Source organism: Bubalus bubalis, chromosome 3 (assembly GCF_019923935.1).
Source record: "Bubalus bubalis isolate 160015118507 breed Murrah chromosome 3, NDDB_SH_1, whole genome shotgun sequence".
Lineage (NCBI taxonomy): Eukaryota > Metazoa > Chordata > Mammalia > Artiodactyla > Bovidae > Bubalus > Bubalus bubalis.
In genome coordinates, this window is record NC_059159.1 from 24011575 (window position 1) to 24023077 (window position 11503).

At 56.2% G+C, this 11503-nt stretch overlaps 1 protein-coding gene across 3 annotated transcripts in view; it reads right to left on the minus strand.

The window, feature by feature from the left end:
* ARHGAP23 (Rho GTPase activating protein 23) overlaps window positions 1–11074 on the minus strand; it is an 81308-nt gene extending 70234 nt beyond the window's left edge. For 2 of the 3 annotated variants that reach the window (XM_044939034.2, XM_025280243.3), the window contains exon 1: window positions 2271–2421. In XM_044939034.2, coding sequence (XP_044794969.2) covers window positions 2271–2333 — 63 coding nt within the window. In that variant the 5' untranslated portion in view covers window positions 2334–2421. Of the gene's footprint in view, window positions 1–2270; window positions 2422–10927 lie in introns of those variants that run through there. The other variant, XM_044939033.2, reaches the window with a different exon arrangement.
* Between the last annotated feature and the right edge of the window lie 429 nt (window positions 11075–11503).

Genomic DNA, 11503 nt, shown 5'->3' on the forward strand with positions numbered 1-11503 from the left:
TTAAAGCAACTCCTCATCCTTACAACACGTTTTTTTTTTTTTTTTTTTTTATTCAGGCACTAATGTATATGCTCATTTGAGTATATTTGCATCTCCCATGAATCTCTCCAGATTTTTACACTGTAATCCAACATCATAGGAGTCTACCTAGCCCGCTACACCACAGGAAACTTCCCTGCATGATGCTCCAGGCTAGCCTGGGATGCTACAGCTTATAAACTTCTCCCTAGAAGTTCTCCCAAAGAGCTAACTGCAGTCCTTTATTTAGTAACTTATTCCATTCTCCTTTGTAGACTCTCTTTTAATCTGATACATCATGAAGTCCTTAAGTATCTCTGCAATACAGGATGAAGCAATAAATGCCGCTGCCCACTCCTGCACTGTTCTGTAACCAGCACCCTTCCTCATCCCCCACTCAAAGTGCTGCACCCACAGGGGGCCAGTCAGGCCTCCTGCACCCCTGGCCCATGAGCTCAGAGCTGGCCTGAGGCGGGAGCACAGACATCCCCATCCAGGCTGCCTAAACACAGGGCCTATTCCCAGGTCGGGTCCCTTTCTGCTTGAGCTGAGATCCTCAAAAGCCTGCCCCATTCTCCATGGTGTCCCAAAGCCACCTTCCTAATACTACCCGCCTCCTCAGAGTTTCATCTTGTGCCATGACTCCCGTCAGAAGATCCGGCACTATTGTATAGTCTCAGCCCCTAATATCCACCCTACCTGCTCCTGGGGCTTGGCTTTTGAGGCCTTCATATCCAGCATTGAAGGATTTATGTATTGAAATCTAGGGTGGACCCAAACACTTTCTGAGCAAGTAGAAGAGTCTGGGGCTGGTGGGGCCTTTGGGCTGTGTTTGGAGGTGAGATGACTGGTTATGTAACTGAGATTCAAACTGCATGCCAATGAGTGCATCTCAGTGAGAGCGGCCACTCTGAGGAATGGGGTTGTTGCCCTGGCAGAGGGGGACAACCCCAGGGGATCAAATGCCATCCACCCCCAGCAGACAGGGTGGGGCTGGGGGTGGAGATAGTAGGGAGGGGGTGGGGATGAAATAGGTGGTGGAGTGTGTGGAGGGGGCGATCCAAGGAACTCAAGGATAATGACCTCCACTTCCATCCCCTGTCCATCCTGAAATTCAAGTTTGTAATTAGGAAACACTTTTGGCTGAAAGGTAGAGGGGGAGTCGGGGATAGAGATGCAGATTAAGGGAATACTGTGCACACATCCAGCTTCTGAGGTACACACCTTTGCTCAGAGATTCCAAAGCACCATACCCCAGCTCAACACTGAGCAGATGGTTGGGGAGAATAGCCCTACATCTTCCAGCAGCGTTAAAAGAGCAAGAGACCTCTGCCCAGGCCTTGATCCCAACCTGGACCCCCCAGAGAACTTTTTTCCCCAGCTCCGAAAACCACTAACCTGTCAGTGTTCAACTCTTCAGCTTGGAAAGAGGGGGGTTGTTTTGGGGTGGTGCTCCAGCAGAACTGGGCAGTCAGGCTCAGAGGTATGGAGGGGGCTGGCCCCAATGGAGCCCGAAGGCCCCTGCTGGCCCCTCCCCAGCCTCAGCAGCTGGCAGATGAAAGAAACCAAGCAAAGCAGCCCAGCGCTGAGTAATGCCCCTGGCACCCCGTGCCCAGACCCACCCACAGCCAGCCTGAGAGGGCAGAAGGGAGGGCAGCTGCGCCTGAAGGACCAGGGGTCCCAGCCCTGTTTCTCTTTCCCAGGACCCAGTGGGGCGGTGGACCCGCGCCGGGCAGCTTGTCGGGTGGCCCGGCCCGGCAGGAGGGGAGTGTGGCCCAGGGAGGGGGTGTCCGGCCACAGTGGCCAAGGACATCCCGCTCTGGGAACCCCCTCCCCCACTCCCTCTCCAGCTGTGCCGGGGCCTCGCCAACGGAAAACGAAAACTCGGGCAGAGGAAACGGCGGCAGGCGCCCCGCCTGAAAAACCCGGACAAAAGGCGCGGGCCTCCCGCCCTCGCTGCCCGGCCGCCGGGGGCCTGGCACCGCTGCCCGGGTCGGTGCCCCTGGCCCTGGCAGCCCGGTGCGCGTCGCGACCCCCTGACTACCTTCCTCCTTCCCGTCCTTTGCCCAGAGCAGCTCCCGCTCCAGCCCCCTTCCCGACCACCAGCGGATGTTTCTGCGGCCGTGCCCCGCGGTGCCCGCGCGGTGTGCCCCAGGCTGTGCCCACGGAACGGGGACGCCGCGACCCCAGCCCTGCTGCCACCTTCCCGGCAGCGCCTGGATCCGCCCCCTTTCCTGGATCAGCGCCCTCACCTTGGGGGGCCGGGGCTCCGGGCGAGGCGGGATCCCGACCAGGCAGAAGGCGACTCCATTCATCGGGCGGCAGGGGAGGCTCTGTGGCCAGGGCACTGCTGGGGGCGCAGGCAGGGACCCGGGAGGGGCGGGACCGAAGGGGCGGGGTCGAACGCGGAGGGTGGGGCGTCTCTTCGCTCCACCCCCTGCGCTCCAGACGGGGCGCACCCTCTGCCTCTTGCTGGGTTACAGATGCGTACCGGAGGGCTGAGGTTGGGGCTGTCGCTGACAGAGCCAGCAGAAGAGAGACGGTCTCAGGGAGACAGTTTGGGCTGGCCCAGCCCAGAAAAGACGATCCAGGCAGGCCAAGCAAAGAGGATACGGGCACAGAACACCGGACTAGCTAGCACCGAGAGAGGGAGGGAGGGAGGAAGAAACGGAAAGGGAAGCAGAGAGAAACAAAGCCAGACAGAGATGATCAGAAACAGAGACGGAGAGACTCAGAAAGCAGGAGAGAGGCAGAGACAAGATAGAGACAGAGAGAGGTAGAGAAAATCAGAGACAAAGATGAAATGACTCTGGTTGGAAGAGAGGGAGAGACAGGAAAAAGACTTAGGAAGCCTTCCATTCACAGACCCATGGCAGTTGAGACAAGGGCAGAGATGGAGGAGGGGGAGGGGGAGGGGGTGAGGGTAACAGGGGAGCTTTCAGTTTTTATGCTCCTCAATCTAGGACTCCCTTCCTAGTCTCAGCTCATGCAGGCAGGGTTCAGACCCCCACCCAGCCAGCCTGTGGCTCACGCCCTTAGACAGCTCACAGATCCACTCTGCAGTGGGTGACAATAAAAACAGACTCCAGGCCTTCCAGTCACAAGCTCCCACAGCCTCCTTTCCCAGCCTCATTCTGAGCTGGGCCCAGTGAACAAACCAGGGTCCTGAGTCCATTTCTCATTTCCCTGCCCCCCAGCAGCCCATGCCCTGATGACCCTGGAAGGGACAGTCTCTCAGTCTTTAGTTTCTGCTGGAAAGTTCTTTCTGCTGTCTAACAACATCCCTCCTACCTCCTTTTATTTTACAGCCTATGCTACCTCTTTCCCTTGCCTTCTTTTTTTTTTTTTTTTTTATTTTTATTTATTTTTTTTTTTTCCCTTGCCTTCTTGTAGTTCTAAAGGGCTCCTGTACTTCTTCACCCAGATTGTGAAGAAAGGAAGGCAGAGGCCACAGATAAATAGGAATATGATTTGGATGAAGAAGGCAATGAAAGTGGGAAAGCCAACTCTGCCTACTGAAATGTCCCACCCCCTCTGGGGCAAGGAGCCTCATAAAACCTATTTGCTCTACCATCACCACCCTGCCTCCTGAGAGCCGATCAGCCTCAAGCCCTAGATCCTCAGGATCAAGGACTCGGACCCTATAAGGGACAGTGTTGTCCAGACACCATCTAGACCACCCCTACTCCTATAAGCCTCAGGAAGGAGGTATTGACTTGTTAAGTCTTTATGTTTTAAATTCTCTGGCAGTAGAAAAGGATGCTTTTGTAATGGTGGTGGGGCAGTTAATGACTCCTCTTCCTTCCTCACCTCTCTTCATCAAGGTCATATGCAGCGGAATTATGCCCCACTTCTGAGAAGTCTTTCCTGCTATCTAACTGTAACCCATCACACCGCCTGTATTTTCTTGCTTAGTCTTCAACCAGGTCCCTCTGTCTGACTTTCTGCCCTGAAGCTCCAACAGTCCAACGCTGGCTCAGGGGTTCTTTCCTCTCAAAACAAATGGGTTGTCTGTGTAAGGGGGGGAGCAGTGGCATCTGAGATCCAGACTGGACTGAGGGTGTGGGGAAGGGGGGAGGGTGGCCCCTGGGGTACCCCTGACTCACTTTTTCCAGAGCTTCATGCCCTCAGACACTGCAGGAGGCGGTGAGAGGAAATGAGCTCACACTGGCCGGCAGGCAATTCCTCCCTCCACAATGCACTGCGCTCACCTCCCCCACCCTCTCCCACTTCCCAGAAAGTGGACTCTTCCCCCACCCTGCTGCCCTTCCCACCTCTTCCTGCACCTTCACCTGCACCCCCATCCCGTCCTGCCCTCCCCCATCCATCTTCTCCAGCATCTCTCTCATCTTTCCTTTTCACCTCGGTTCCCCATCCCCTCTGACATCTGTATCCCATTACCTGCATCCCACCATCCTCCCTGGAATCCACTCTATTCCTGGCACACTCTCTGGGGAATAGGGCAATAAAGTCCAACATGGGATGGAGGGTGCCCCTCACTGAGGATCCTCTTTATACTCCTCCCTTTCTAAATTCCTCTCTAAGCCCACTCAGCTTCTTTCCCCCTTCACAAATGTTTATTGGGAGTCCTAATATACCCTGCGGTAGGAGAGTGGAGGTGGCCCCTGGGGATAGGAGATAGGCTTAGCTCCTTCCCTTTAAGAGTCCTGGTCTTACCAATCCTGACTCTAGTGTGAGATCCCAGGAGAGGAGCCATGGAAGGCTGCAGAAGCAGAGGAAGGCTTCCAGAAGCAAGCGGCTATGATCTTTGGAAGGTGTCATGGATGGGACAGGGTGTGGTGGGCCATGGGAAGAAAGAAGATTGTGGACAAAAGCAGGGAGGCAGGAGAAAGCAGACTCCAGCAGTGTGTCTGGAGCCAAGTGAAAGGTTCGTGGGCAGGAAGCACGGAGGGATGAGGAAGGAAATGTGGGTGGGGATGTCACCGTGGAGTGACTGGGTCTGAGGCACTTAGATTCCAGCCTAGCTTGCAGCAGGGATTTAAGCAGAGATGTGCCAGGGCCACTGTAGCATGACGTGGGAAAGAACGGAGGTTGCGGGGGCGGGGGGGGGGGGGAGGCAGTAAGGAGCCAGGGGTGGGGGATCAGATGGGAGGGCCCTGCACTTGGGCAGGGGGCACCAATCATCAGAGGCCCCTGGGTCTTGTTAACCAACTACGTATTATGGAAAGGAAATAGAAGAGTCTAGAACAACTCCCAGTGGGCTCCCCTTGTGGCTCAGCTGGTAAAGAATCCGCCTGCAATGCAGGAGACCTGAGTTCGATCCCTGGGTCAGGATGATCCCCTGGAGAAGGGAACGGCTACCCATTCCAATATTCTCGCCTGGAGAATTCCATGGACTGTAAAGTCCATGTGGTCCCAAAGAGTCAGACATGACTAAGCAACTTTCATTACACTTCAGAACAACTCCAAGTTTTATGGCTCAGAATATGATATATTAGCTGTCTAGTGTGTTCTCAGGGAGAGGGGACATGCCAGGCACTGGGCTAAGTAATCCTTTGTATATCTTATTCCAATTCAGCCTTATAAAGGGTCTATGAAATAGGTATTATCTTCATTTACAGATAAGGAAGCTGAGGCCTAGAGAGCTTGAGCATCTTACCCGAGGCCACCCAGGATTTGAACCCAGGCATTTGGGCTCCCCACTCCAATATTCTTGCCTGGAGAATTCCATGGACAGAGGAGCCTGGTAGGCTACAGTCCATGGTGTCACAAGAGCCGGACACAACTGGGCGATTAACACACACCATTTGGACTCAAGTCCACACACTTAACATACAGGCTGTGTTGCTGGTGGGGTAGTGATTGGCAGCTTGAACCCTGGGTCCTTCTCCCTGAAGAGGGGCGTGAGCTAGAGACATGGCTTTGGAAGTCATTCATGGATCAGGAGTGAGGTTCGGATTCTCCAGGGACACTGCAGAGAGGAGATGAGATGTGGGAGGGGACCCGAGGAGCACCCACCTTTCAGGGCAAGCAGGAAGGAAGAGGCAGCAAGGAGGATTGAGGAGAGAGAGCTGGAGGAAGTGGTACTGTGTCCTCGAGCAGGGGACAGGCGGGGTGGAGGCCAGACTGTGCAGTGAGGAAGAGCATCAAGTGTGAAGAAGTGGAATTGGGCCACTGAGAGAGTTAGCAGGAAGGGACAGGGGACAGCACAGGTGAGTGGGGTTGAGGCACAGCTCCAATTCCGGGGGAACACTTGAGCAGGCTTTTAGGTTGGGGAGCAGGAGCCAAGGGAGAGAGAGCCTGAGGGGGTGATAAGTGGAGTAGAGGAAAAGGAACCCAGCATCCTGCCAGTGGAAGAACCTGCCTTCCCCAGACCCAGGCAGGGCTAGGAGAGGAGAGTGGGGGGAAGTCAGGGAGTCCCCAGACCAGAGCATTCCAGGGCCAGGATCAGGCCTGGCCTAGGAGCCGTTGCGGGGTTTTATGGTGTCATCAAGGAGCCCCGAACCAAGAGCACATTCAAGTTCCCATCCTGCCCACATAGTAGCTGAATGTCTTTGAAGAAAAGTACATACTCTGAGCCTTAGTTTCACCCTCTGTAGATGAAAACAATAGGCCTTCTCCACCAGTCTCCAACTGAGAGGTCACATTTGATAAAGAATCAAAGCAATGAGTGGAACACTATAGGGGTGATGACCATAGGGGTTATGGTCATAGGGGTTATAGGCGTGATGAGCCAACATACACCTGGCTACAGCTTCCGGCCTTTCCACGGAAGGGGAGAGAGCACCCCCTGGTGGAGAAGGGTAGGAGGGCAGGAGTGGAGGAAAGGGCTGAAGAGAGACCTGACCTGTTCCTCTGGCTTTCAGCCCCCAGGTTTTCTGCTTGTTCCCTTGAAGCAACTCATGCCCACCTAAATTTTCATCTCCAAGGAAGGTGGTGGCCCATAGGACCTCCCTGGTGGTCCAGTGGCTAAGATTCTGAGCTCCCAATGCAAGGGGTCCAGGTTCAATCGCTGATAGGGTAACTATTAATAGATCCCTCATGCTACAAATTAAGACTCTGCATACCACAACTAAAGATCCTGCATGCCACAATGAAGATCCTGGCACAGCCAAATAAATTAAAATATTAATTAAAAAAAGAAGGCGGTGGCCCAGTCAGTCAAGTTCAAAGACATTTATTGAGCTCTGGCTACATGCAAACTGCTGTGTGGGTAGCAGGGAATGGGCCGACCAGGTGATGTGCTTGTCCTCAAAGAGCTCACTTTGCAGGGAGGGCAACAAGCACAGCAAAGGTTGCTGGGATGGTGTGCTGGGATGGTGCTACAGAGCACTGGACAAAAACAGGGAGGCTTCCATAATGAGGGGAGAAGGCAGAGACCTTGGGAGGTCGTGTTTGGCTTAGACCTTGAAGGCTGATAACAGACAGGTGGCAGGGAAAGGAGGCCTGAAGGCTGAGAGCTGGGGAAGGGTGGGGGATCCAGCTCTGGCAGAGCCCCAGGCATCCCAGAGAGGGGACCTCAGACCTCATCAAGTCCCTTGAATGGTGTAGGGTAGGACCTCAGTCCACTCGAGTCCATGCCAGTCCTCACCCTCATCCCTGCTGCCAGGTCCCTGAGGAATCCTGGACAAGAGGGATCCCATTATCTCAAAGTCCTTGAGGAGGGAGGTACAGCCCTCTGGCCAGGCGAGGGCTGAGAGACATTGGCAATCTGCCAAACAGCTGGGGCCCTAGTCCAGCAACTTCTGGACCTCTGACCCTGGTGGAGAGAGAGGTGGCTGCTTCCCTGGGCCAGCCGCAGGGCAAGCAAGCCACACTCTGTGAACCCTAGTATCAGGTCGGGTGTGGTCAAAAGACGCCCACCCCTGCCACTCTCAACTGGCAGCACCCCCCCCCCAAGGGAATCATGTTGGGAAACCTACGTCATAGTTTGGCCCTGGGCTGGGGTCTCAGCCCCACAGGCTCTCCACTGCGTGATACCGGGCCGTTGGCCTGGTGGTGAGGACTGTATGTGTGTGAGTGTGTGTGCAAGGCTAAGAGACAACTGACGAGGATTGTGACACCACCTAGCAGGGGCCTGAAAACACCAAGACGGAGAGGAATGGAGTTAAAGTATGTTGAGCACCAACTATGTGCAAAGCTCTTTGCAAACATTATTTCTTTACCAACATGACTCCCCATGACAACACTATAAGGTAGGTATTATTAGTTTCACTCTATAATGAAGCAACAGGCTCAGAGAGCATAAATAAATTGCTGAAGTCTGACGCTGAGCCTTTACTCTTTCTACCAAGTGTGATACCTCTGGGAGGAGCTAGGCCAGGTTGTCCCTTTTAGCTCCAGGATGCTAAATTCATGGTTCTAGGTGAGGGCTTTTAACTGCTACTAGCAACTGGCTTGCATCCCTGCTTCTACAGGCCACCTGGACCCTGCCTCACACTACCTGGCCCGTGCACATCCCTGCATGGAGCAGGGTTTGCTCCACTCTCCTCCCTGTCTCTCTGCCCTTCTGGGAGGACGAGGGGTGGTGAGAGGAGGAGAGAGGAGGGGAATGTAGAAGCAGGGAAGACATGGCGGGAGGAGAGGAACAGAGGGGAGCAGCGAAAGGAGTTGGGGAGGGGTGGCTCCCACCTCCCCCTGGAAGCTCCGGAAATCCCTGGCAGCTGCTCCCCTCTCTGTCTGGCACCGAGCCAGCCCGGGGAAGGAGTGAGGGGAATTAAATGGAGGGAAAAAGAGGGGCAGGGCACTGACCACAGAGGGGCAAACCCCTCTGTCCTGGCACTCACTCCACCCGGCCATTCCAGCCCCTGTGAGAGATTCCAGGCATGCTCCCCTTTAAGGAAACCCTCCATGCCAAAATCCACACATACCAAACAGACACATCAGGGCGGTCCTTACACTATAAAAGGATTCTTTGCTTTACAAGAGGGCTCCGCACATGGGAAACTTAAAATAGGAGCTTCCCCTGGGGTGGTGAAAGCAGCTCTGATTTCAGAAGCACCCCATACACCCCATGCTTCTGACACATTCAGGAAGCTGGCGACACCCACAGGGCTGGTAGGGCCGCGGCTGCCTCCAGGCGCTGACATCAGTGTGGGCACCTCCACGGTTGTATTGATCATCAGAGTCCCCTTGTGGAGTGTGGGGGGGAGGGTGTGTCACGGTCCAGGGGACAGGCTGCCTGCTGCGCTTCTCAACAGGGCTGTTTTAGGACACCTAGAAGGGACTGGAAAGCCACCGCTCAGCACAGCTGGCAGGGATTTCACCGAGAGGACAGATGTCCAAGGGCTCCCAGTGCCCCTTTGATGTCCTGACTCTCCTCCGTGTTCTGTCCCTTCCACAATGCCAGGACACAGGAGAGCCAGGCTCTGCCTCTGGGAATGGAAAGCAGCTGACTCCCAGAAGAAGTACAAAAGGCGAATGGAGGACCAGTTCAGACTGAGCCACAGGCCCACTGAGATGTGTTTAGGGTCCTCCAGGCAGAAAGCAGTGGCATTCCCTAGCCTTACCTCTCCTTTCTTTAAAAAAAAGAAATGGAGATGAAATTCACATAACATAAATTTAACTATTTTAACGCAAGCAATTCAGGGGCACTTAGTCCTGTCTCCCCAACCCCTGCTTTTTTGTGCTCAGAGTGGAGTTGAAGGTAGAGTCAGTAATGACAACAGCAGAGAATGACGAATCCCTGCCACGCCTGGTGCTCCAGGGAGCTGCCACGGGCGATTTAAATTAACAGCCAAGATGCCCAGCAGACCTGGAGAGTAGACCAGCCCACAGCCCTCCCCACACATAACGCCCAGCCCAGGGAAGATGCCGAGAACCCTTCACGACTCCTCAGAGCCTCCCTCCAACCCCCAGAACTGAGACGCACCGCATCCCCTGACTCATCACCCTCCACCCCTCCACGCCCCTTCTCACCACCAACCCAAGAGCCCCTCTGCCACAGAGGGGAGGGGTCTCAGAGCCCAGGCCCCAGACACAGCTTTAAGCTGAGCCTGGGAGCGTGGACATGTAAAGGCACACGCAGGAACAGAAAACCTTTCCACTCCAGACCCCACCCCAAGACGGCTCACTGAGTTGTGACCAGGAAGGGAGCAAGGCAGCCCCCTCCCTGCAGCGCACCTCAGGATGCTGCCCCTCTTAGAACTGGGGGCAGCAAGTCAGGATAGAGGGAGGGCCCCTCCCACACACTTAAGGGCACGGCCCCTCTTGTCCAGGGTTTACTGAGCTCTGGAGGGAGTGAGGTGCTCTGACCTAAGGGGGCCATCACCGGGACCCCTCTGATGGAGACTGTGTGAAAGGAAGCCACCCAGGGCCTGGCAGGGGCGGCTTGTCTGTATTTGGGGGGCATGTGGACAAGCTGCCCAGCCCACCCCGTCTCTTCACTGCCATGAAATGGTGACAGCAGCTGCTGGAACTGGGACTGGAGGGGAGCCTGGTGGGAGAAGCCCCTTGATGTGCAAGGGCGGAGGGCATGGTTGTATCGAGAGGTCCCACGGTGGGGAGGGGACAAGGTCGGGAGGGTCAGCGGTAGTTACATGCCCTGGGAGCCACCCCCACCTCTGCCATTCCTCATTATGCAGAGCTGACTAGGATCCTGGAAGGGGCCGGGACCTTATCGAATGGGAGGGGAGCTTCTAAATGTTCTCCTTCTGGAGCAAGGATGGGGAGCGAGGGAGCGTGTGAGCCCTCGGTGAGCGCCTCCCTCTGTGTCAGTGGTGGGAGAGTACTCGTGTGTGCGTGTGTGTGTGTGTGCGCGCGCGCGCACCAGCTCTATGTCACACCAGCCCTATCCCCTCCCCAGAGCTCTGGCCCCGCCCGGAGCTCCAAAGCCCCAAACCCCTCCCGCCGTGTCCTTCTCAGCGCGCCCACCCTCAGCCAGTCCTCCCGCCCCCCGCCCTTCCCCCCCAAGACACGCACCCGAGCCCCGGGCCCCGCACCCGCTGACCTGCTCCATGCTGTTGCTAGCTACGCAGTCCTCGCCGCGCCAGCCCGGTGGGGCGCAGTGGGCGGCGGCCCCTCCATGCGCCCAGGCGGTGGTGCCGCAGCCGCACCCGGCCACCGCCGCGCGCGAGGAGCGCCCGGAGTCCGCCACTCAGGCCCCGCCCACAGGCCCCGCCCCTCCCGCCCCTCCCTCCACCCCCCACCCGAGGGTAGAGGCGTCGCGCGCGCGCATACACACACACCTTACACACCACACACACACACACACACACTCCTCACACATCCAGGGGCACACCCCTGCCAGCTTCTCCTGTTCTGCCTGTCCCGGGGGCACTGTTAGTCCCTAGAAGATCGCCTCCAAGGGAAGCCCCGCTCCTCATTTCTGAGGTTATCAGAGTCGGAAGGGCCCCACCCCTTATTTTACAGAGGCCTCAGAGGGGCTGGCCCAAGGTCACAAGCAGCTTGATGACAAAGCTGACCCCCTGGCCCAGACCACTGTGATTGCCCAAGAGCCGGCCAGAGAGATAAAGCCTGGACCACAGGGAGACCCCACCCTGATGAGCAGAGGTCTGAGCCCTGT